The sequence below is a fragment of the Anomaloglossus baeobatrachus genome, chromosome 1, assembly GCF_048569485.1.
Source record: "Anomaloglossus baeobatrachus isolate aAnoBae1 chromosome 1, aAnoBae1.hap1, whole genome shotgun sequence".
Classification (NCBI taxonomy): domain Eukaryota; kingdom Metazoa; phylum Chordata; class Amphibia; order Anura; family Aromobatidae; genus Anomaloglossus; species Anomaloglossus baeobatrachus.
The window spans coordinates 157,537,163-157,562,495 of record NC_134353.1 but is presented as its reverse complement, the minus strand read 5'-3'; the positions used below and the strand labels follow the sequence as shown (position 1 = coordinate 157,562,495).

The 25,333-nt window shown below is 43.6% G+C and overlaps 1 protein-coding gene across 20 annotated transcripts in view; it reads left to right on the top strand.

Annotated features, from left to right (window-relative positions):
• Window positions 1-25,333, top strand: part of TENM3 (teneurin transmembrane protein 3) — a 1,857,795-nt gene that overhangs the window by 1,511,214 nt on the left and 321,248 nt on the right. For all 20 annotated transcript variants that reach the window (XM_075347175.1, XM_075347169.1, XM_075347170.1 and 17 more), the window contains 2 exons: window positions 1,967-2,089; window positions 16,164-16,378. In XM_075347175.1, coding sequence (XP_075203290.1) covers window positions 1,967-2,089; window positions 16,164-16,378 — 338 coding nt within the window. The remainder of the gene's footprint in view (window positions 1-1,966; window positions 2,090-16,163; window positions 16,379-25,333) is intronic.

The following is a 25,333-nucleotide window of genomic DNA, read 5'->3' as shown; positions in this document are numbered from 1 at the left end:
GGCGTGTGTGACTGCAACCAATCACAGGCGCCGGTGGGCGGGGAAAGCAGGGAGTACGAGGTTGTTTAATGAGCGGCCGGCTTTTTCAAATTAGAAAAAGCCGCCGAAGCAGTGTGAACGCCGTGCAGCGCCGGTGATCGGGGAACGGTGAGTATGAGAGAGGGGGGGACACTTCAGTCACTCGGGGGATTAGCGGTCACCGGTGAATCCTTCACAGGTGACCGCTAATCAGTACACGGCACACAGACAGAGCCGCAGCATGACTATGAAGTCGGGTGAAGTTCACCCGAGTTCATTCTCATCCCGCTACTCTGTCTTCCGACATGTAGTAACGACATTTTGCATCACACACGTACATTTCACACGGACAACACATACACATGTCAGTTATTTCACTCACGCACACACGGACATTCCACACGCACATACGGATAGCATACGGGATACACACGCAGGCCACACATACCATAAAAACGGACCTAAAAAACGGAAAACGGACCCGAAAAAAGGCCCGTTTTACACGGACGTGGTTTTCACGGATGTGTGGCGGAGCCCTTAGTAAAATCTGGGCTTGATGTCATGTGACAATTTACAATTGACATCAACCACAAAAATATTACCCCAATTGCCACTGTACCAGGGCAATAAGGAAAACGGATGTGCCAATTCTGGAGTGGCTTCGGTCTTCTATTTTAAGGCTGGGAAGGGCCCAATAACCATGCGCCTTCTCAGCCTGATAATTCCACCCCACACCTGTCTGCTTTACCTTAGCTGTTTATCAAAAATGCGGGGGACCCCACTGCATTTTTTAAAATTATTTATTTATTAAATTAAAACATCCTAAAAACAATCTTTAGTGTCACATAAAAGGCACTAAAGGGTTCAAGTGTACATCCCTGCCTATATGTCTGCTCTAATCTAAGCTCTCCTTCCTACATCAACTCTCCCTGAACTGCAGTGAGTCGAACATACAAGACCCAATGATGCAATGCTGCCAGCCAATCACAGCAATGCCAGTAGCCAAAGTGGCTATAGTATTACTATGATTGACAGGCAATCCCTCCATGTTTAGTGGCTGAAAAATGGCAAAACATGCGGGCTGGGGACTTGAGCATGAAGCTCGAGCACCCGCGATACTCAGCCAAGCAACAAGTGTGTTGAGTACCCCAATACTCGATCAGGTAACGAGCAGTGCTGTTATCTCCTGTGCTCCTGCTTGTCCCTGGAGCCGTGATATGTCCACACTGTCTCAATAAAACTTATTTCTCACCTTCTTTTATTGTATTGGTGATCCCTTATTGGTATATCTTTTTCTCTTTTTGCACAGTGCTGTTATCTCATCGCTACTTATAGTTCTTATGCCCATGAGCCCATTCTAGTTTTTCTAGGCAAAGAGCACAAACCTTTATATTTTGTTCTGGCTTAAGATATCACATAACAAAAAAAGTTTTGGCTTAATTTGTATGATCAAGGGTGATTAAAAGCAACCGAATCTAAATTTGTCCTCCTTGCTAATATGTATGGGAAATGGATTGCCGTATACTGTAAAGAAATACCTCCAATCCATACTCTGTGCTCTGCATCTGAACTTTGCCAAGCCTTTCCTGTAAAGTTTATGCGTGCACTCTGTTTGCCATAGAGATCAATGAATGCAGTTTTAACTTTGTGTTCAGCTCAGAGGGTCCCAGAGATGTAGGGAATGTGAAGAGCTTCTCAAAGCTAAACACAGGAAACATTGCACTAACTTCTTATAGAGAATGCAGAAATCAAAGCGATACGAGATTCAGGGAAGTGTTCTCTATCAGAATGAAGGATGGCGCACACTAGGGAATGGATACCGTAACACTGGAGATGCATTGCTGTGCAGGAGAGGATCCGTCCTGTTTATACCGTGTACTGCTTTGTGTTATATCAGGTTAGCGGATCTCCTTCTTCATGTCTTATTCTGTATTTTTCTTTCTTTCAGCCATGCATCTGTTTGGCCTCAACTGGCAGCTACAGCAGACTGAAAATGACACTTTCGAGAACGGAAAAGCAAATTCAGAAGTGGTGCCAACACACACTGTATATGTGCCCTCCGGTGATAATGGTAAGAAATTGCAGCCACTTATTTAGAAATAATTGTTTTGCTTTTTATTGAATTTTCCTGTAAAATCCCTTTTACTGCAGCCCAGTATTAAATTTGTTTTCTAGACTAGCCCATTAACCCCGTAATTAATGCTGTTATTTTTAGGAGATTTCATAAACCGGTTTAGTTTATGGTGGAAATCCACAAAGCAACACTGTAAAATAAAAGGGGTATATCATAAGATGGAACGGATACAATTACAAAGAGTTGTGAAAGGAATCCAGTATATTACTATAATCACTACTGCTCCGTTCATAACAAATAAACACCCTCTGATCCATTGTATTCTCCGTCACCTCCCCCAATATCTAAGTCTACTTACAATACACTCTAATTTACAGTATCTAAACATATCTCCAGTATTTAGGTCATGTGCTACTTATTTTTATATCCTCACATATCTGCTCTGCCTCTCTCCCTATTCTAGCAGTGTTTATTTTTGTCTTTCTCATTGTTAGTGTGCACCTACTGAGTTCAGAACTTTAGGCATTGTTACAGCCGGGTTGCTTAAATGCCAGATTCTTCCTCTCCTCGGTGCGATAGGATCTATCACCAATTATCTACTGTATATATCTGTCTGTCTATGTTCCCCATCCAGGACAAAGACAAAGTACTAGGTGCCAGCATAAATAAAGAAGTAAGGACTACTTTATCTCACTTAGAGGGGAGGACACTTAACTCTGCCAGCAGGGTTGCACACCCCAAACTATGTAACCCTTTCAAAGACAATTCCATCATTATCTGTATCCTCCATTACTCAGAAATTAGGGTTTGAATTGATATGGAAATGAGGCTGAAGTTCTAAATGTGAAGCCTTTGTCACTCCAGCTCTATTCCTCACCCATCTCCGACTCCTCCTGCTCTACTGACTGCTCCCTTGCCTGAAGTCACATAGCAGAGAAGCTGCAGGTCAAGCAGGAGGAATAAAAAAGAGCTGGAGTGACAGAGGCCTCAGATCTGCAAGCCTCATTTATATATCTATTTAAAGGGGTATGCCCATCTGCAAGATTCTATCTCAATATGTATTAGGTGCAATAATAATAATATTAGCAAATACCTCCAATAATAAATGTACTCTATTTTTCTTGATAAGCAAAGTCACTTACCTCATGTACAGGCATGGCAGTAGCTTAGATATCCATGTTATGACCACTAGCAACTAACTGTCCCTATATGTGCGGCCGTAACCTTGGGTACCTAAGCTGCAATGCCCTTCACATGAGGTAAGTGACATACAGTACAGACCAATTGTTTGGACACACCTTCTCATTCAAAGAGTTTTCTTTATTTTCATGACTCTGAAAATTGCAGATTCACATTGAAGGCATCAAAACTATGAATTAACACATGTGGAATGAAATACTTAACAAAAAAGTGTGAAACAACTGAAAATATTTCTTATATTCTAGGTTCTCCAAAGTAGCCACCTTTTGCTTTGATTACTGCCTTGCACACTCTTGGCATCAAGAGAATGCCAAGAGTGTGCAAAGTAGTAATCAAAGCAAAAGGTGGCTACTTTGAAGAACCTAGAATATAAGATATATCAGTTGTTTCACACTTTTTTGTTACCAAGCCGCGCCAATGACTAGCCGATCATGAGAATTGTGGATTAATGTTGCTTTTATTCAATGCACAGGTCAACGCATTTCGGAAGACACAGCTCCCTTCTTCAGGACAGACTGGCAAGAAACATCAAATCTCTCTTGAGATTTGATGTTTCTTGCCAGTCTGTCCTGAAGAAGGGAGCTGTGTCTTCCGAAACGCGTTGACCTGTGCATTGAATAAAAGCAACATTAATCCACAATTCTCATGATCGGCTAAAATTGTCTCTCCAGTAAAGGAGACAAACTCTAGCACAGCGCCACCTATTGGAAGTAGCGATCCTAAAAGTCACAAGTGGATTTTCGACAATCCTTTGCAATATGACTCAGGATATATAAGCCAGATCAGAATCCCAATTTGCAGACACGGTGTTTCGGGGTGCTTGCCCCTCGTCAGTGCAAAGTATGGGGGTGTCTGATCTGGCTCATGAGAAAGCTATGTGGGGACCACGGGGGAACACTATTCTCCTTAAGGAGACTTTGCAAGCCAGTCTGGCTGCCAGGTAAGGGGACTTATAGCTGCAATGCCCCTAAAATTCCACGGGGGAACACTATTCTCCTTAAGGAGACTTTGCAAGCCAGTCTGGCTGCCAGGTAAGGGGACTTATAGCTGCAATGCCCCTCTGGGAAATATTCAAATTGTCTCTCCAGTAAAGGAGACAAACTCTAGCACAGCGCCACCTATTGGAAGTAGCGATCCTAAAAGTCACAAGTGGATTTTCGACAATCCTTTGCAATATGACTCAGGATATATAAGCCAGATCAGAATCCCAATTTGCAGACACGGTGTTTCGGGGTGCTTGCCCCTCGTCAGTGCAAAGTATGGGGGTGTCTGATCTGGCTCATGAGAAAGCTATGTGGGGACCACGGGGGAACACTATTCTCCTTAAGGAGACTTTGCAAGCCAGTCTGGCTGCCAGGTAAGGGGACTTATAGCTGCAATGCCCCTAAAATTCCACGGGGGAACACTATTCTCCTTAAGGAGACTTTGCAAGCCAGTCTGGCTGCCAGGTAAGGGGACTTATAGCTGCAATGCCCCTCTGGGAAATATTCAAATTGCCTCTCCAGTAAAGGAGACAAACTCTAGCACAGCGCCACCTATTGGAAGTAGCGATCCTAAAAGTCACAAGTGGATTTTCGACAATCCTTTGCAATATGACTCAGGATATATAAGCCAGATCAGAATCCCAATTTGCAGACACGGTGTTTCGGGGTGCTTGCCCCTCGTCAGTGCAAAGTATGGGGGTGTCTGATCTGGCTCATGAGAAAGCTATGTGGGGACCACGGGGGAACACTATTCTCCTTAAGGAGACTTTGCAAGCCAGTCTGGCTGCCAGGTAAGGGGACTTATAGCTGCAATGCCCCTAAAATTCCACGGGGGAACACTATTCTCCTTAAGGAGACTTTGCAAGCCAGTCTGGCTGCCAGGTAAGGGGACTTATAGCTGCAATGCCCCTCTGGGAAATATTCAAATTGTCTCTCCAGTAAAGGAGACAAACTCTAGCACAGCGCCACCTATTGGAAGTAGCGATCCTAAAAGTCACAAGTGGATTTTCGACAATCCTTTGCAATATGACTCAGGATATATAAGCCAGATCAGAATCCCAATTTGCAGACACGGTGTTTCGGGGTGCTTGCCCCTCGTCAGTGCAAAGTATGGGGGTGTCTGATCTGGCTCATGAGAAAGCTATGTGGGGACCACGGGGGAACACTATTCTCCTTAAGGAGACTTTGCAAGCCAGTCTGGCTGCCAGGTAAGGGGACTTATAGCTGCAATGCCCCTAAAATTCCACGGGGGAACACTATTCTCCTTAAGGAGACTTTGCAAGCCAGTCTGGCTGCCAGGTAAGGGGACTTATAGCTGCAATGCCCCTCTGGGAAATATTCAAATTGTCTCTCCAGTAAAGGAGACAAACTCTAGCACAGCGCCACCTATTGGAAGTAGCGATCCTAAAAGTCACAAGTGGATTTTCGACAATCCTTTGCAATATGACTCAGGATATATAAGCCAAATCAGAATCCCAATTTGCAGACACGGTGTTTCGGGGTGCTTGCCCCTCGTCAGTGCAAAGTATGGGGGGTGTCTGATCTGGCTCATGAGAAAGCTATGTGGGGACCACGGGGGAACACTATTCTCCTTAAGGAGACTTTGCAAGCCAGTCTGGCTGCCAGGTAAGGGGACTTATAGCTGCAATGCCCCTAAAATTCCACGGGGGAACACTATTCTCCTTAAGGAGACTTTGCAAGCCAGTCTGGCTGCCAGGTAAGGGGACTTATAGCTGCAATGCCCCTCTGGGAAATATTCAAATTGTCTCTCCAGTAAAGGAGACAAACTCTAGCACAGCGCCACCTATTGCAAGTAGCGATCCTAAAAGTCACAAGTGGATTTTCGACAATCCTTTGCAATATGACTCAGGATATATAAGCCAGATCAGAATCCCAATTTGCAGACACGGTGTTTCGGGTGATCGGCTAGTCATTGGCGCGGCTTGGAAACCCTTATTCTACTACTCCCTGTTATCTGCCAATCAAGGGACCGCTGCCGTGGCTTGGAGTTACATACATGCTGTTATAGGAGTTGTGACTTTCACAACCCCTATAGGTGAGTAGTACCACCTCTTTCATCCCCCCCATTGCTACCGGGGTAAGACCCTATTGCGCTTCTTTTTCCACAGTTTATCTCCTCACACTTTTTTGTTAAGTATTTCATTCCACATGTGTTAATTCAAAGTTTTGATGCCTTTAATGTGAATCTACAATTTTCAGAGTCATGACAATAAAGAAAACTCTTTGAATGAGAAGGTGTGTCCAAACTTTTGGTCTGTACTGTAGCTAATCAGAAGAACTATACTATATTTCTAATTGTAGGTATTTGCTATTATTATTATTATTATTATTATTATTATTACTACACATACTTCATATTTGTATAGGATCTTGGAGATGAGATTACCTTTTAAGCCCTGATTTCTCAGTATAGAGGAAATCTGTTACTGGCCATGTAAAGGCAATGATGGACTTGACTTTGAAAGAGCCACATGTGCATATATATAGTTTGGGGGAGGAAATCTTTAAATATAATGATAGACATAGGTGATGAGATTCTCTATGGTTTATGGATTTTCCCAGAACTTTTCATTGATATCATCAATTAAGAAGGGTTGTCCATTACTGAGCAATCTCTTTTCCATAAACCATGTGCTGATTAAAATAAAACTCCACTTACCTCCTGAATCAGCTGCTCCAGTGATCTAGAGACACTGCAGTATCATCTGAGTGTAAGGTCACAAGATTACAGGAGACAAAGCAGAGGAGCGGCACTGATCTAGGAGATAAGTGTACCTTTTTTTGTTTTAATCAGCACATTGGGTAAGGGTACCTTCACACTTTAGCGATGCAGCAGCGATTCCACCAGCGATCTGACCTGGTCAGGATCGCTGCTGCGTCGCTACATGGTCGCTGGTGAGCTGTCAAACAGGCAGATCTCACCAGCGACCAGTGACCAGCCCCCAGCCAGCAGCAACGTGCAAGCGACGCTGCGCTGGCACGGAGCCGGCGTCTGGAAGCTGCGGACACTGGTAACTAAGGTAAACATCGGGTATGGTTACCCGATGTTTACCTTAGTTACCAGCGCACACCGCTTAGCTTAGCGTGTGCAGGGAGCAGGAGCCGGCTCTGGCAGCGTGAGAGCTGCGGAGGCTGGTAACGAAGGTAAATATCGGGTAACCACCTTGGTTACAGCTTACCGCAGGCTGTCAGACGCCGACTCCTGCTGCCTACACATTCAGGATTATTGCTCTCTCGCGGTCACACACAGCGATGTGTGCTTATCAGCGGGAGAGCAACAATAAAAAAAACGAACCAGGGCTGTGTGTAACGAGCAGCGATCTCACAGCAGGGGCCAGATCACTGCTCAGTGTCACACACAGCAAGATCGCTAATGAGGTCACTGCTGCGTCACAAAAAATGTGACTCAGCAGCGATCTCGCTATGTGAGAAGTACCCCTACATTGAAAAAAAGTGGTTATCTAGTTGTAGCAACCCTTTTAAGGAACCTTGTAAAATGATGAGAAATGAATGCCAAGCAAGAAAGTCATGTAAAGACCGTTTTAGGGTTCTTGCTCCTCATCAGTACAGAGCAGATTCTTATTGAATGAGTTCTACACTGATGAAGAGCACGAACCCCGAAACAAGATGTCTGTAGATGACCTTCTGGCCTAGCATCTATTCCTTGTCAAAAGGCTCTTTAAAGGGCCCTACATTGGTGTATGGGATAGCTACCTGGCCAAGCTGATACTTGCAATATAGTTTCTTTCATGTTGGGAATGATCTAATTTGCATACTTTTCTCCCATAGAGTAATAAGGTTACGTGCACACGATCAGGACCCGCTGCGTCCCGGACCTCTGGGGCTGCAAGTCTTCTCCACAGGAGACAACAGCTGCCAGTGACATCAAACCGGGTTCGGGCCGCTGCGGTCTCTCGCTTGTGTTCTCCCTACGGAGGATGCTTGTGACTCCGCAGCAAAGATTTGACATGCTTGTGGCTCGGAAAGCCGCACCGCAGGTCCATTTTCGCTATGGGCCGTACAAGCACAGTGGGCATGGGATTTCTATCAATCCAATCTACTGTGCTTGTACTGTCCAATGCAGTTAAAAATGGTGCATCCAAAATGCTGTAAACACTGATCGTGGGCACGTACCCTAAGACTCCAGCTTGTCTCTTTAAGGGGAACCATTTCTTCGCCCAAGAAGAAAGTATTGCGAGATGGTCTACTATGTTGACTATATCTGAACTAAAGCTTTATAATTTGTTTCTTCTCATTGTATATGAAGGGTTAACCCACTTGTATTGCCCTCTGCATAGTTGATATAATATTGTATCACTTAAAAGAATATCGATTCATTTCCTTTTACCAGAAGGTCTCCTATTTCATGCAGGTTGCTGTGGAGGACAGAATCTCAGCCGTGTGAAGTTATGTTGTGTGGTTATTTGCACACAAACATGTAATATGTTACCTGAAATCATTCTGTAGCACTCATGTTACATCCAAGGTTACGTCATGGGGTGATGGCACGCTATTGATTGTCTATATATATTTCACCTTGCTGGGTGACTTACTGATTAGAGAGACACATTTTGCAGTCTGCTCTCCTCCAAACCGAGCAAGATTGCTTAATGGTTTCCTCTGCACATTAGCAATGGATGTACCTGGCCAAATTATTCTGCATAAATGTGGCGTATGTGTCAGTGTTTGAACAAGTGATGATAGCCGCAGATATGAACTCTCTGCTCACAATCTGCTATTACAAGCATCGAAATTAAATCAGCAGACCGTTATGTGGCATACCTATAGTATGACATCTGAATTCTAAGCAGCATTTTCTATTCCACTTAGAGTAATATAAAAGAATATACATTGATGGCAGAAACTATATGCTCTTGGGGTTTATAATCTAATTCTTCTTTTTTGCGGTGGCCTTTTAAGCCCGCTTTACACACTACAATATATCTTACGATGTGTCGGCGGGGTCACGTCGTAAGTGACGCACATCCAGCATTGTAAGGTACACTGTAGTGTGTAACAGCTACGTGCGATTACGAATGAACGGTAAAACGTTCATCGCATGCACGTCGTTCATTCCTCATAAATTGAACGTCAGGTTGTTCATCGTACCCGGGGTAGCACACATCGCAGTGTGTGACACCCCGGGAACGATGAACAGATCTTACCTGCATCCTGCGGCTCCCGGCCAGCAATGCAGAAGGAAAGAGGTGGGCGGGATGTTTACGTCCCGCTCATCTCCGTTCCTCCGCTTCTATTGGCCGGCTGCCGTGTGACGTCGATGTGACGCCGAATGTCCCTCCCACTCCAGGAAGTGGACGTTCGCCGCCCAGATCGAGGTCGTATGGACGGGTAAGTACGTGTGACGGGGGTTAATCGTTTGTGCGGCACATTCAACAAAATTGAACATGCCGCACATACGATGGGGGCGATTACGATCACATACGATATCGTATGCAAAATTGTAACATGTAAAACAGGCTTTAGCCACTACAGTCTTGATACAACTTTTACCTTTGCACCATCGAAGTCTAAAGCAATGCCCCTTGATACTCGGTAGATACCAATGTAACAAATATTAAATGCTAGCATTCAGAATTAGGTTTCAAGTTACCCATTTTGTATGGACGTAGTGAAGGAAGGCATGAACGCTTGAAGGTACGGGAGTTGCACTCCTTTGCCAAAGAAGCTCTGTTTACGGGTGTAACTTCAGGTGGGGGGCATGACACTTATTGGTTTTTGGCGTCCATCACCCCACTGCCGGTCTGCGTCATAGACAAAATCACGGCACAAGCAACACCAGAGTTCATTTGGAAACCAAACTTGTTCAGTTTATTCTTCACACTGTTATGACAGACATGACCTCACTCCTCACAGTTCTGATTCCACTGTTTCTGGGGTAAGTTTTCTCATCCTGCTGATGCTATCTTTATCCTCATCCCCAAGCTGCCGGGTCTGGTTCTCTATTCTCCCTTTTCCTCACACCTTTGTCCGATTCTGGGCCTTGACGGGTTTCTAGTCACACGACTCTCTAAACCCACCGGTTTGAGCCATAGGCTCCAGACCTCTAGAGGTTACCTCACGATTCCCCGACGGCCCTGACACCGTGGCCAACAAGTAGAGCCAGACAGAAAAGTTCTTACCTAGAGAACATAGTATAGCGTATAATGACAAATAGAAAATAATTAGTTAAGTGTTATTGGTTGAAAATATTTATATCCTGGAATTTTAGTGATATTTTTCCATCAAAATAAACATAGTAAAAAAACATAACTTTTCATATAATTTGCTTCTGATTTTTTTCCTAGTATCATTCAATTGATATTTTATGAATTGAATTAATAGTGTTTATGTCCACAAGAAGAGACCACCATGGTTCTATCGATCGATTAATTGTTTTCTTTCAACATGATGGTCCTTAAGTTTAGTGTATAATATAGTAGATATAATGGTTTAATCAAGTTTCCACAATCTGTGACATATGGCTTCTTATACACACTGTGGACTTAATCTACCTGCGCTATACTTTTTTTTTATATTTTTCTGACTAATAAAAAAAGAATCTGTTTTATAAAACATTGCAACTAAGCTATATAGTAAACAACATATTATTACAGTTTTTGTTATAATATGCTATGATTTAGAGAGAGCCTAAAATACATATATATATTGCAAATATCCTAAGTAAGTAAATTAATAAATAGTAATAGTATGTGTAAATAACAAAGGGTTTTTGCTAGACACTATTTTGATTAAAAAAAACCATAAAAACCATCCTACTGCGACATCCTCCTGCGACCAATCAGAATGGTCCCCAACTCTGATAGCTGTCTTCACAATGTCAGCAGACGTCAAAATATACTGAACAAAAACTAAAGCGCAACACTTGTTTTTGCTCCCATTTTTCATGGGCTGAACTCAAAGATCTAAGACTTTTTTCTATGTACACAACAGGCCTTTTTCTCTCAAATATTGTTCACAAATTTGCCTAAATCTGTGTTATTTAGCACTTCTGCTTTGCCAAGATAATCCATCCACCTCACAGGTGTGGCATATCAACATGCTGATTAGACAGCATGATTATTACACCGGTGTGCCTTAAGGCCCAGTCACACACAACGACTTACCAGCGATCCCGAAAACGATGCGACCCGATAGGGATCGCTGGTAAGTCGCTGGGAGGTCGCAGGTGAGATGTCACACAGTCAGATCTTACCAGCGATGCAGGAACAATACAGGTCGCAGTAGCGACCTGTATAACGATCTCAGCAGTCACTGTGACCCTGTCACACAGTGTCAAACACAGCGATGTGTCCTGCCCAGCAGGAGATCGCCTCTGAAGAAAATGGCCTGGACCATTCTGCAACAACTAGAGATCTCACAGCAGGGGCCTGATCGCTGGTAGGTGTCACACATAACGAGATCGCTAACGGGATCGCTACTGCATCACAGAAACCGTGACTCAGCTGCGATCTCGCTAGCGATCTCGTTATGTGTGACAGTACCTTTAGGCTGGCCACAATAAAAGGCCACTGTAAAATGTGCAGTTTTATCACACAGCATAATATCGCAGATGTTGCAACTTCTGAGGGACCATTGAATTGGCATGATAACTCCAGGAATGTCCACCAGAGCAGCTGCCCGTGAATTGAATGCTCATTTCTCTACTATAAGCCATCTCCAAAAGAGTTTCAGAGAAATAGGCAGCACATCCAATCGGCCTTAAAAACGCAGACCACGTGTTACCACACCAGCCCAGGGCATCTAACATCTTCACCTCTAAGATAGTCTGAGACCAGTCCCCCAGACAGCTGCTGCAACAATCAGTTTGCATAACCAAAGAATTTCTGTATAAACTGTCAGAAATCGGCTCATGAAAGCCCCTTTATCCTCATCGAGGGTCTTCACCAGTTCGTTGTCGTAACTGACCTGAGTGGGCAAATGCTCACATTCGATGGCTTCTTGCATGTTGCAGAGGTGTTTTCTTCATGGATAAAACCCGGGTTTAACTGTACAGGGCAGATGGCAGACTGGCAATTGGTGATCACATCAGATACTGACTGATTTTCTCACCCCCCAAACCCTCACATTATTGTAAAACTGCCCATTTTAGAATGGTCTTTTATTGTGGCCAACTTAAGGCACACCTGTGCAATAATCATGCTGTCTAATCAGCGTCTTGATATGCCACACCTGTGAGGTGGATGACTTATATCGGCAAAGGAGAAGTGCTCACTAACACAGATTTAGACAAATTTGTGAACATTATTTGAGAGAAAAAGGACTATTGTGTACATAGAAAAGTCTTCGATCTTTGATTTCAGCTCATGGAAAATGGGAGCAAAAACAAAAGCTTTGCATTTATATTTTTGTTCAGTGTAGATAAGGGCAGACCAGGACTAAAGCCTGCTTTACACGTTGCAATTTCGCATACAATATCGTATGCTATTTGCAACACCCCCATCGTCTGTGCGGCACGTTCAATTTGTTGAACCACACAGACACTTCACCCCCATCACACATTTGTTGAACCGCACAGACGATTCACCCCCATCACACATACTTGCCTACAATACGACCTCGATGTGGGCGGCGAACGTCCACTTCCTGGAGTGCGAGGGACGATCGGCGTCACATCGACGTCACGCGACAGCTAGCCAATAGAAGCGGAGGGACAGAGATGAGAGGGAAGTAAACATCCCGCCCACCTCCTTCCTTCCGCATTGTCGGCGGGAGCCGCGGACGGAGGTAAGCTGTCGTTCAATGTTCCCGGGGTGTCACACACTGCGATGTGTGCTGCCTCGGGAACATTGCACAACCTCACGTTCATTTTTTGAGGAATGTACGACGTGCATGCGATGAACAGATTTTCGTTCAATCGCAAGTGCATGGAGGTTTTACACACTACAATCATACTTACGATGCCGGATGTGCGTCACTTACGACGTGACCCCGCCGACACATCGTAAGATATATTGTAGCGTGTAAAGCGGGCTTTAGACACGTGCCATTAAACAAAATGAACAGCCCAAAAAGTGTGAGCCGTGGTGCTGTTTGTACAAAGTACCAAAACCTAAAGCAAGACTAAAAAACGAGCCGGAGCACATGTTGGTATAAGTGCAATGCGTAGGTGTGCATTCACACTGTGGCCATTTACCAGACAGAACCTAAGATAAAAAACAAATGAGCAAATACCCTGTAGAAAGTAAATTAATTAATAGTAAGCTATCTAAAAAGGCACATCTGCCGGTTTTTCTCATTATCTGACATTAAATCAGAATAAACCTTTCCCGTTTTAGGTCAATTAGGAACCAAAATTATTTATATGTGCCAAATGCCAGAATAATGAGAGAGAGAATATTTTTAAGGCATTTTTATTACTTTCTGCAAAGGGAGAAAATGAAATTATATTTTCTCTGCAACCTCTTGCTTTCTGTAAATGGGGCAGTACAGGGAGTATTACAGTAACTGCTGGTTAGGCCTCTGTCACACATTCGTGCCTCCGGTACGTGTTTGACAGTTTTCTCACGTATCGGAGACACGGGCACACGTGGACCTATGTTAATGGTTTGGACACACGTAAATATTTTGGAACGGAACGTGTGTCCGTTCCGTACTTACGTGTGTCCGTGTGTTCCTCACGCTGACATATCCATTTTTTTCCGGCATCACGGATGTCACACGGCCCGCATCTGTACCACACGGATGTAGTGTAGATGCGGTCCCATGTGACACGCGCCAGAGAAAACTCACATGTCAGAAAAAAAAAAAATCTTTACTCACCTTCTCCAGCCCTGCTGTCTCTGCTGCTGCTGTCACTTGCTGCCGAACGCCGCTCACTTCACTGCGGTCGGAAGCAGCAGCAGCAGGGAGTCGGCAGGGCTGCAACCGAAGATCAGAACCACGGACAGCAGGAAGGACCATGTGAGTATGCAAATTACCGGTTCTCCATGTGTTATCACAGATAGCACACGGAGAACACATGTGGCCCACACGTACCGGAGACACGTACTTACCAAACGCAACACGCAGGGAAAATACGTGTCTCGCGGCACGTGCGTGATTTTCACGTGTGTGTGGCACAGGCCTTACACTGTAATTACTCACCGGAACATTAATTGACAGCCTTCTCAGCACACAAGCAGGCAGACAAGCAAAGTGCCATGGAGTGACTACAGTGCACTCACTGTATAGCAAGTCCTAAGGGCTCATTCAGATATCACGTTTTTCTTGTGCAAGTGCTCTCCGTGTTTTTCATGGTTAGCACCTGTACCTATAATATTTGATGGAGATGACACCGAAGAGTCCACGCAAAATAACGGATACATACCAGATATTGATCCAAGTGTCGGATTAAAATTGGCAATGCAAGTCTATGGGTCTGGAAAAAATTGGACAGCAGTCAGTACCATCTAAATGCAGTCCAATTTTCATGGATTTCTAGAAAGGGAAAGAATAGATGCTTCTTTTTTGTTTCTACATGCGAAACAACTGATGAAACTTGGACCATACTCTGATGAAGCTCTGATGACAAAAAAAATCAGTCAGTTTTTATTGTATATGAGAAATACAGACATCTGAATGAGCCCACAGCATCACCCCAATGATTGGAAGTGAGCGGCTGCAGGGAGAATAGAACTTAATATTTCTCTCTTTATCCACTGCTCCACTTAGGCCTGCAACACACATCCATGCCTCCGGTATGTGTTTGATACGTTTTTGCACGTACCGGAGACACGTAGACCAATGTTACGCTATGGGTGATGGCACACACGTGTAAAATCACACGGAACGTGTGTCCGTGTGGTAAGTACGTGTGTGCGTTTTCCCGCATGGACGACGTCTGTTTTTGGCCGTCAACACGCAGGCACGGACCCGCTAAAGTCTATGGGTCCGTGTCTGCACAGACGGCACACGTAGTATGTCCGTGTTCAGCACGTATGGTTCGTGTGCATTTTTAATCCAAATATCAGCAACACTTGTTTCCAATCTATCAGGTCAATTGTCAAATGTCCTGATGTTTCAATTGGTGATGCACAAGTCCAAGGATGTTGTCAAAGGACGTTTTGGTTATATGGCAGTAGGCTTGAAATTTAGGTGGAAATTTGCACATTTCTCCATAAAGAATATTAAAATGGCCATGCATCTTCCTTAGACAAGGGGGTGGATCCACATCCTTTTTTCAACAGGTGGTTCATATTCAAGCATATGTCTCCTAAAACCAAATCTCCTAGATATCAACCATAGCAAATACATTGTTGCTTCATTGGAGAGAGACATTTTGGAGTCAGTCTAATGAGTGGAAGAACCTTAAAACAATGACTTGAAATGTTTTTAAACCTTATCCACCGATGAGGGACGGAAATTGACCAGTTAACAACACCAGGATCTCATGATGAAGGATTAACAACGTTATTTGGGTAAGAATGCGGACCTCTAAAAACGGACGGCACACGGATTGCATACGTACGTATTTTATGCCAATACGGACATTCCACGCGTACACACAGAGAGCATACGCCATCACACGGATGCCATACGTACGGTAGAAATGCCCCTAAAAACGGAACACGGACCCGAAAAACGGAACGTGAGACACGTACATTTTTTATGCGGAAGTGTGTTTTAGGCCTAAGAAAGCGAGGCTATTTACAAAAAAAACTATTTACTTGCAGATGTAAGTAGCATTTCTGGAGGTAACAACTTCCTCTTAACCCTTGTGTTCTGCAATGAAATACTAACTATATCTCTTTCCATAAAAGTGTTAGCAACAACTTGTAAATATATTTTATTCAGACTTAATTTAAATTGAACATTCCTTGTTTTAATTTTGGCTAGTATCCAAACTAATAAATATTTCCTTCTTTTAGGGAAATCTGGTGGTCTTGGACAGGAAAACAATACAATCGACTCCGGAGAACTAGACGTTGGTCGTAGAGCGGTACAAGAGATTCCTCCTGGCGTATTTTGGAGATCACAACTTTCCATTGATCAGCCACAGTTCCTAAAGTTCAATATTACCCTTCAGAAAGATGCACTTATTGGAGTATATGGAAGGAAAGGATTACCTCCATCGCACACTCAGGTAATGGCGACATTTTCTTGTTTTTGCTGTTTAGTCATGTTCCTGAAGACACTGCATTTCCATTGTATTTCTGAATTCACACTTCCTCTAGTACGTGTGTGAACACGCTAGGCTGACAGTATTTCAGCTTGTGCTGTGGAACGGTAGGATACCACCTCAGCCTAGACAAGTTTATTTTTATACTGCATGTGAATTAAAATAGAGGATTAAGGCTGGTAAACAGGCACCATCTGTACTACTCATGAAGAATTATATCACAGAGCTGCTCTGTTTTGAGATGTTCTTCCAGTTCTGAATATACATAATATTATTCATGGTTATTCCAATTTCACTTGTGTGTAGCGAATGTAAAGGAAAGAGAGCTAAGTGTATTTAAAGGAAATCTGACACCAGGTTTTTGCCACCTAATCTGAGAGCAGAATAACGTAGATACATAGATCCTGATTCCAACGATGTGTCACTTACTGGGCTGCTTAATGTAGTTTTGATAAAATCACTATTTAATAAGCAGGTGATTATCATTAGAGGACTACTTAGCCTGCTGACAGGTAGTCCAGCATATTCATGAGCTCTGTATAGCCCCTCCCTCACCCCGATTAGCAGGTTTCTGTGTACACTGTATATGGGCAGAAAGCTGCCAACAGAGATTTTATCAAAATGACAGCAAGCAGCTCAGTAAGTGACACATCACTGGATTCTGGATATTTTTTCCTACATGATGCTGCTTTCAGATGGGGTAGCAAAAAATTGCTGACAGATTCCCTTTAATGGGTGTCCACAAAGAATTTATATTACTTACTGGCTGATCACTTGTCCCTGCTGCAACTGATGTCACTTAACCAATGGATGTCATCACTAACAGAAGTGGATTTTTTAAAACTATGAATCACATTCAAAAGGAAATAAAGGGGAGTTTCGTTCCTTAAGCACCGAGTGATTTTTCGTCTTTGTACTTTCATATTTCCCTCACCTTCTTTCCAGAGCTGTACCTTTTTATTTTTCATCTCACAAAGCCATATCAAAACTTTTTTTCTTGCAGGACTAATTGTACTTTTGAGTGACACCATCGGTTTTACCATGTGATGTACTTTAAGGCTGCTTTCACATCAGCATTTTTTTTGCCGGTCAGCAAAAAAACGCAAAATGCATATGACCTGTAGATTGAATGTGCAACGCATGCAACCGCAGTTGTTATAATACTGGATCCTTCTGCAGAGGGACACAGAATTTATCGGCCGAAATTGGAGTCAGCTGATCGGGAGTCAGCTGACTCCTGATCTCACAGCCCGCTCACGCTGCGATGGATGCAGGTTAACAGCAGTCACATGTGATGGTGTGCGGGCTGTGTGGTCTGGAGTTCAGCTGAGTTCAGATCAGCCGACTCCCTTGTCGGCCGATTACTTGTTCTGTGTTCCCTGCATCCATCACAGCGTGTGCGGGTTGAGAGATCAGCTGAGTTCAGATCAGCTGACTCCAGTGCAGCCCGCACACGCTGTGATTAATGCAGGGGGACACAGAATAAGTAATCGTCCGACACTGGCATCATCTGATTACGTGTTCTGCTGGCTGTGTGTTTAAGAGTAGGGATGAGTGAGCAGTAAAATGCTCGATGGGCGAAGCACATATCTGTGCCGCCCCCGTGCCAGCAGCCAAGGCTGCTCGGATCCGGATCTACGGTATGGCTCGAGGAGTTCTCCGGACCCGGGGGGTCGCGTGGACACTCCGAATAACAGGGGACGTATTTATACGGAGTTGGTTGTACAATGTTTGTGACGCCACCCAGAGTGTGTGGTGAGATGTAGCGCCACCCACCGCTGCCGTTGCGGGGCTCCCGTGGACGTTGGGCTGGCAGCTGGATGTTAACCCCTCCGTGGGTAGGGATGGATGTCCCGGGGCCCAGTGTCTCTATGCTGAGGATGGTGATTGCAGGGGCCGGCACACCCGGCCAGGCCGGGAATGTTACTCACAGTCGAATAAAGCACACAAGTCCTGTGGTAAACCAAGGTGATGGTGGCCGGCTGCCGCAGATGGGTGTATCTCATCCCACACCCGGGTTGGTAGTCAAAGTCTTTCTCCTCTGCACTTGGTGTGTTGTAGGTAGGAGTTTCCGGTTTGAAACACAGGAGTCCTCTCCTGGTCCTCTGGTTGGGAGCCATGCCTGTCTGATTCTGACCCTTGGGATCTACGGGCCCTGGTGGTTGCCCTATCCCTCTCAGTGGGTGGTTGTCTACTTTTCGGAACTTAGGTTGAGACAGGACCTAAAATCCTGCCCTCAATTGGTTAATTAGCTAGGCCGTCGGTGCTGGTCCTGGCTTCAGGGTCCAAGTACCCCCTCTGTGCACACGGTCTCCGGGTCGGTTCTCCGTTGTCGGTACCGGCGGACTACAACCCTGCCCCGGTCCACCTCGGATATCCGGCAGCCGTCTTCCCGTCTCCTGCAGACTCTGGTTACCTACTGCCACCTAGCCAGTATGTCAGGGCTCCGACCCTGACGCCTATCAGTCTTTTCCCCCACTCCCCACTTGAACTTGTCCATAAACTTATCTGACTGTTTTCCCGCCCCGGGTATTCTAGACCTCTAGGTGGGCGTTCCCTAACCGCCTGGTCCCGCCCACTGGTGTGTCTGTCCTACCCTGAGGGGGGTGACTAGGGTTTCAGGTCGGCTGATTTAACCCTTTGTGGAATAGGTGTTCTGCGGGGGCCTATGTGTACATCTACCTGGTGTTTCAGGGCGTTACATATCTATTTTATTTATTTTTTTAATTCACTAAAAAAAAAACTCCAAACACATAACCCTAACCCTAGGGTTAGGGGTAAAAAAAATGCATGAGCCCATGCTGTATTTTCTATTGCTAAGGGTAACACAAGCAGCTACTGGAAACCCCCACTACTTGGTGTTACCTTCACTAGCGATGGAAAATCCAGGGAAGTTCTTTTTTTTTTTTTCTGCCCAAAATCTAAAAAAAAAAAAAAAAAAAAAAGAAAAAAAAATTTCGTGGGCTTCACCATATTTTTTGTATGCTAGCCAGGTACAGCAGGCAGGTACGGCTGCCCCCATTCCCCAGCTGCCTATTTGTACCCAGCTGGGAACCAAAAGTATAGGGAAGCCCTTTTTTTAATTATTCATGAATTTCATGGAATAATTAAAAAAAAATGACATGGGCTTTGCCCAATTTTTGTGTCCAGCCAGGTACAACTAGGCAGCTGGGGATTTGAATCCGAAGCGCAGGGTAGCCCAAGCTTTCTGGCCCCCCCCGCTGCGAATTGCAGTTCGCAGCCACCTCAGAAAATGGCGCTTTCATAGAAGCGCCATCTTCTGGCGTTGTATCCAACTCTTCCAGCAGCCCTGGTGCTGGTTTGCATGCTGAGTAATAAGGGGTTAATGCCAGCTTTGTTTTACCAGCTGATATAAAGCCCAAGATTCTAAATGTCAGGCCAAGTTTGACCCAGCCATTAAGAATCTCCAATAAAAGGTTAAAAAAAAATCACTAAGAGAAAAAATATTTTATTAGTAATAAATACACAGACACTTTATTAGAAATAAATACACAGACACACTTAAAGAATCCATCTTTATTACTCCCTCCCGCCCCTCTACGATCCTGGTCTTCTTTCTTCTGTCTTCTTTTTTCAACTGATGCAGCGCCACTAGAAAGCACAGGGGTGGAACTACTTTCTGGGCATGCTCAGTTCTGAAAGCAAGATCCTGCCTACCAAAATGCGGTGACGTCCGTTAGAGCAAGATCCAGCTCATTGAAAAGTATTGCAGGTACCGCTGCAATATGAAGGATCCGGTGAGATGCAGAATTTTGTCGGAGGTCGAAAATGCTACAGTAGCATTTTTGAAAAAAGATAAAATACTGCATCTATACTGGATCCAGTGTGTGCCGCACGCAACTGCAAGTGAACGCATATTGCCACGATTCCATTCCAAATGCATTGAAATATTAATGCATCTGTAAGGGATCCGGTCATATGTGTTTTGCGTTTTTTTTGTCGACCGGCAAAAAAACGCTGAAGTGAAAGCAGCCTAAAATGGGGTAAAAATTCTAAATACAGTAAAATTGCAATCTTGTTGTAGGGAAGCTGATGGCCTCTAACAGCTCTTAAATGTTGCTGTCAGCATATAAGTGGATAACAGCAGCTATCTACAGGCATGATGCTCGCCGCTGTTAGAGGCAGATGTCAACTACATAGTAAAGCCGGCATCTTCCCTCTGTGGAGCAGGCTGTGCTACTGAGGCCACTCCAAAGACCCTGACATGTTCGATAACGGATTCGCCCCGTACATCACTGAGTTCTGTCTGCTATCAGAGCAGTTTTCAGCTATCAATAGTGGAGTTGGACCCCGACCCATTTTATATTGATAACCTGTCCCATGGACAAGTCCCCAATAGTTCAGTCCTTGACACCCCCTTTACATTGCTACTGTCAGGAGTGCAGTACATTATATGTTTCCAAAACATGGCCTGCATAGAAGTAGCTCTCCAGTCTGCTGACTGTCCTTTACAATGTACACGCGTTCTTACAAGAGATATAGTGACAAATATACATCGCTATCCCCAGAACTGTGTCCACTTAATATTGAAATATTGATGAAGCAACCAATCCTCAATCTTGTATTTTGAATCAGACATTATGGTCTTGTGATGGACATTGAAATATTATACGGCAACGTGGGTTATTTATAGAGATGTCATTCAGCAGAGATGAGAGATATTGATAAATGGAGCAGAGGATTTTTTTCCTGACAGCAGCAGTGTATGAATTGTACTTTACAGTCATAGAAGAACGTTAATGTCTGTGCATGCTCACCGATAGTCTGTCCTCATATTTTCTGATGAGATAACATTTGTCACTGTTCTGTATTTGATGAGAGAATATAAGGGTTACGTTTAAAGGGTTTGTCTATGTATGGATTGGCTTCTTTTATATTGCGGCACACAGGAGAGCCTCGCTGCATAAACCATGTTCCCGCGTAGCGTAAATGCTGAATTTTTTTCTTCGGGGCATTCTTTGTGCAGTGAATCTTCTGCATTAAACAGTTCAAGCAAAGTGGATGTGATGTCATGAAAATTCCTACCCAATGTGTCAACTAATATATATACTCTGTGATTGTATCAGAAAACAGGCTAACCTGGGAAAATTATAGAGAACCTGCCACTCTCCTAACATGTGTGCTGTAATATCCACCAGAAGGGTCACACGACCTTTTTCTCATCATCCGAGAAAAACGACCCAGTTATTCTGATCAGACTCTGATTAGAGTGGCATTAGTTCTTCATGGACATGGAGAGAAAAAAAAAAGTTTCTTCACCTTCTCCCTTATGTCAGTCCATGAAACTTTGACTGCACTCGGATGTTATCCAAGTGCCTTCCGATTTTTTTTTCAAGGACCCATAGAGTTGTATTGTCAGTTTTGATTCAATACTGAGATCAAAGTTGGACGTCTCTGATTTTTTTGTGATACCACTTGTTCCAAGGAAAAATCTGACGTGCACAGCCCCATGGAATATCATAGGTACGAGAGCTATCCGTGAAAACCATGGACAGCACTGATCAAAGAAAATCAGTCATGTGCACCAGTCCTACTTTATCCTAACTTGTTTTGAAAGCATAAGATTATGCTCTCCACCCAAGTGTGTTAAAAAAGTGACTAAAAGGTGCAACAAAAAAAGTGCACTAGGATGCTGAGCTCTTGAAGCTCTCTCCAAAAGTAGAAGGGACCTCAAACTCTACCCCCTCCCTCCAAGCCAAAAGGCCAGGGCAAGGGTCAAAGACGTAGCCTCCCCTATCTGAAGCCAATTTAGACCCAATGTTGCACTTAGCATCTACCTGAGTAGCTACTCAAGTGAGAACTAGGAGCCATCAACTGGTGACTCCCCTCCCAATAGAGGAGAGTCAAGGGTGAGTTGAACCTAATTTCTAAACAGTCCCCCCCAGACCTATCAAAAGGGAACTAATAAGGGAACCACATCTGAAAAGTCCTATTGACACACAGTAAAAATGTGATACACACTGGGAATTTTAAAATTCCCTATGCTGGCTAGAAGACCCAAATGATAGTTGTGTGCTTTAATAAGTATAAAAATATGAAGGTTTTGTGAAAATGTGCCAAAATTATTGGGTTTCCTGAACCCAGTGAATTAAGGCACCCCAGGGTCTCCCTTCCTTTGGCACTGCGCACTTAAGGCTTCCAAACGTACTTGGCCTAATGGCATTGATCATGTATGGCTAGGGTTTCCTCCAAATGACTATGAGCCATCCAGAGTACTAACCAGTACACCGCGCCCAGTGTTCATTATTTACCGCTCTACTATGCGTCCAGACCAAAGATGCCATTTTGAATGATATTACACTTAATTTTAACCAAAAGGCTGAGAAGTGAACAAACCCTAATATAACAACTTTGGAGCCTCTTTGCTTAAAATTTTGCACTGTTTCGTTCCTCCTTGGTGTTACCAGTTGTAGGTGTGGCTATAGAGAATCTGATACTGTCAGCACTAATAGGACATGGTGTACAGACACTTAGATGTTCATTTATTTAAACATTTCAAAGAGGAATAATAGAAGGGGCAACAAAATGCAGAATTATAAGAACAGATACCCTAGAATTGGAATTTTATGAGGAATACGGGTATGTATTAAAACATGTAAGGAATGGCGACGGTTCCTCTTTAAATCCAACTATTCACAATAAAATCTGGCAGAGTAGAATTTAGCTCAGTAGTTTTATAGTAATCCCGGCAGCCAGTACCCATGAGAATGACCTACTGAATAAGATAGGGTCAATTGCTTTTACACATAATAGCATCATTTGCATACATGACTGGTTGCTCATTTTGCATTATATGGGATAGCTACGGCTTGCGAGAGATTTCTTGAATAATAATGTGTAAACGACAGTATAACACATACATATACAGTAATTAATTAATGGCTGCTAGCTTTGTCCTGCAAAGCCTGAAAGAGAAAAAGAATCCTCCATGACAATAGCTTTCCTCCTTCTGTAGAGCAATCACATATACATCAGACAGGAATAATTGACACTGGTTGTCCGTTTCAAGCCAATCAATGCTAGACTGAAAGTCTTTTGTGACACTTGCTAAAATGTCAGTTTCATTGCAACACAAGGATCAATATGTTTATTTAAAGAGACTTTTGGAAATAACAAAGGACTTTGATGGCTTAAAGCAAAATGAAATGAAGGAGAACATACATCCTTTATATTTGCTGAATGTAATGGATTTGTTTCATTAATGGAAAAAAAGTCCCTTAAAAGACAAGTCAATTCAGATCACCTCCTCCCAACCTCATCATGTACTGGATTGAAAGACCACCAAATTACTGCAAAGTGCTGACCAAGTGCGCATCTCCCTGTGATTTGTTTTTTCTTATTCTATAACAGTACATATGGTGGGATGTCCTTGCTTATATTGGTTATAAAGTCACCAATCCCAAGTCACCGTCTGAAGGAAATACTGATTTACCTTAGCGGAAAGATAGGCAGGGCCAGTTTAATAGGAAAAAAAATGAGACATTAAATATTTAGTGATTTAAATGGAATTCATAATCGTAAAATGACCTATTGTTTAATTAACGTTTGACAATGAATTTTTTTTATTTTTTATTTTTTTTCAATTTCCCATATCATAAAAAATCTATGCTAAAAAAAAAATCAGGAAAACAAAAAATAGCCTCAAAATTAAGCAGAAGTCTTGCAATTTTCACACTGGCCACTAAGCTTAATATTACACATAGATTTCCTATTCTTTTTAGCAGCCACATAGTCATAAAGCAAATCAAAAAAGGTCCGTGGAGCCTCTGTTAGGAGTCTCGACCCGGAAAATAGCCAGATATCCCTCCGGGAAGGACCTAGCTAAGGAGTGGCTCTTTTTAGGAGACCACCATAACCACCATATTAAGTGGCCCTTTTAGTCAATATCCAGCTCTTGACGAGTTTAAAGATATGGCAAGGGAAATACCAAGCCCAGGTATCCATCCACAGACAGCTGTTTCACTGTGTTGAGTGCCTTCGCTGTCTGCTGGCAGTGTTTTCTCAGGCTGGTCTTCCCGAGATCAGTGATTGTTTTGTCTTACATAGTCATAAAGATCATTAGACTGGCTCTGGTCCTTTTCATTTGTGCAGAAGTATTTACTGCTTATGATTTGGGCAAAGATCATTGTGAATGGAGGGAGAAGAGGTGATCTGTGACATCGTCTATAGTAAGTGAAGTTGTATATGTAGAGGTTACCTTTTATTGTAATCCTGCCTGTGATGATAATGTGACTTCTGAAAAGTCTTTTTTACAAAGCAGGGAATATCAAACTAATATCGGGCTTAGTGATAAGTATGAAAATTACAAGATTTTTGAATTTTAATATAACTAGTGATTAGAGATGAGCGAACCGGTCCCGGTTCGGCTCGAGGTCGGTTCGCCGAACGGAGGTCCCGTTCGAGTTCGGTTTGTCGAATGTTCGACGAACCAAACTCGAACCGCATAGGAAACAATGGCAGGCATTCACAAACACATAAAAACACCTAGAAAACACCCTCAAAGGTGTCCAAAAGGTGACAAACAACTCACAACACAACACAAACACATGGGAAAGTGACAAGGACATATACTCATGCGAAAACAAAAGAGCTGGACAAGGAAAAAGAGGAGGACACACAGATATATGAGTATATGCAAAGAAACATCGATGCCATTATTGTGCAACTTGAGCCCTGCTCATTTTAGGCTTCCAATCTGGATAAATTGCCTGAGCTCGCCACGTACGCCTTGGGGATCTTGTCGTGTCCTGCAGCCAGCGTTCTCTCGGAACCTGTCTTCAGTGCTGCTGGGGGTCTGCTGGCAGATAAGCACACGTGTCTGTCCACTGACAGTGTGGACATGGCTCTCAGAGGACTTTTCTTCCCCTGGGTCAGCCAGGGGAGGCGAAAGGCACGCGT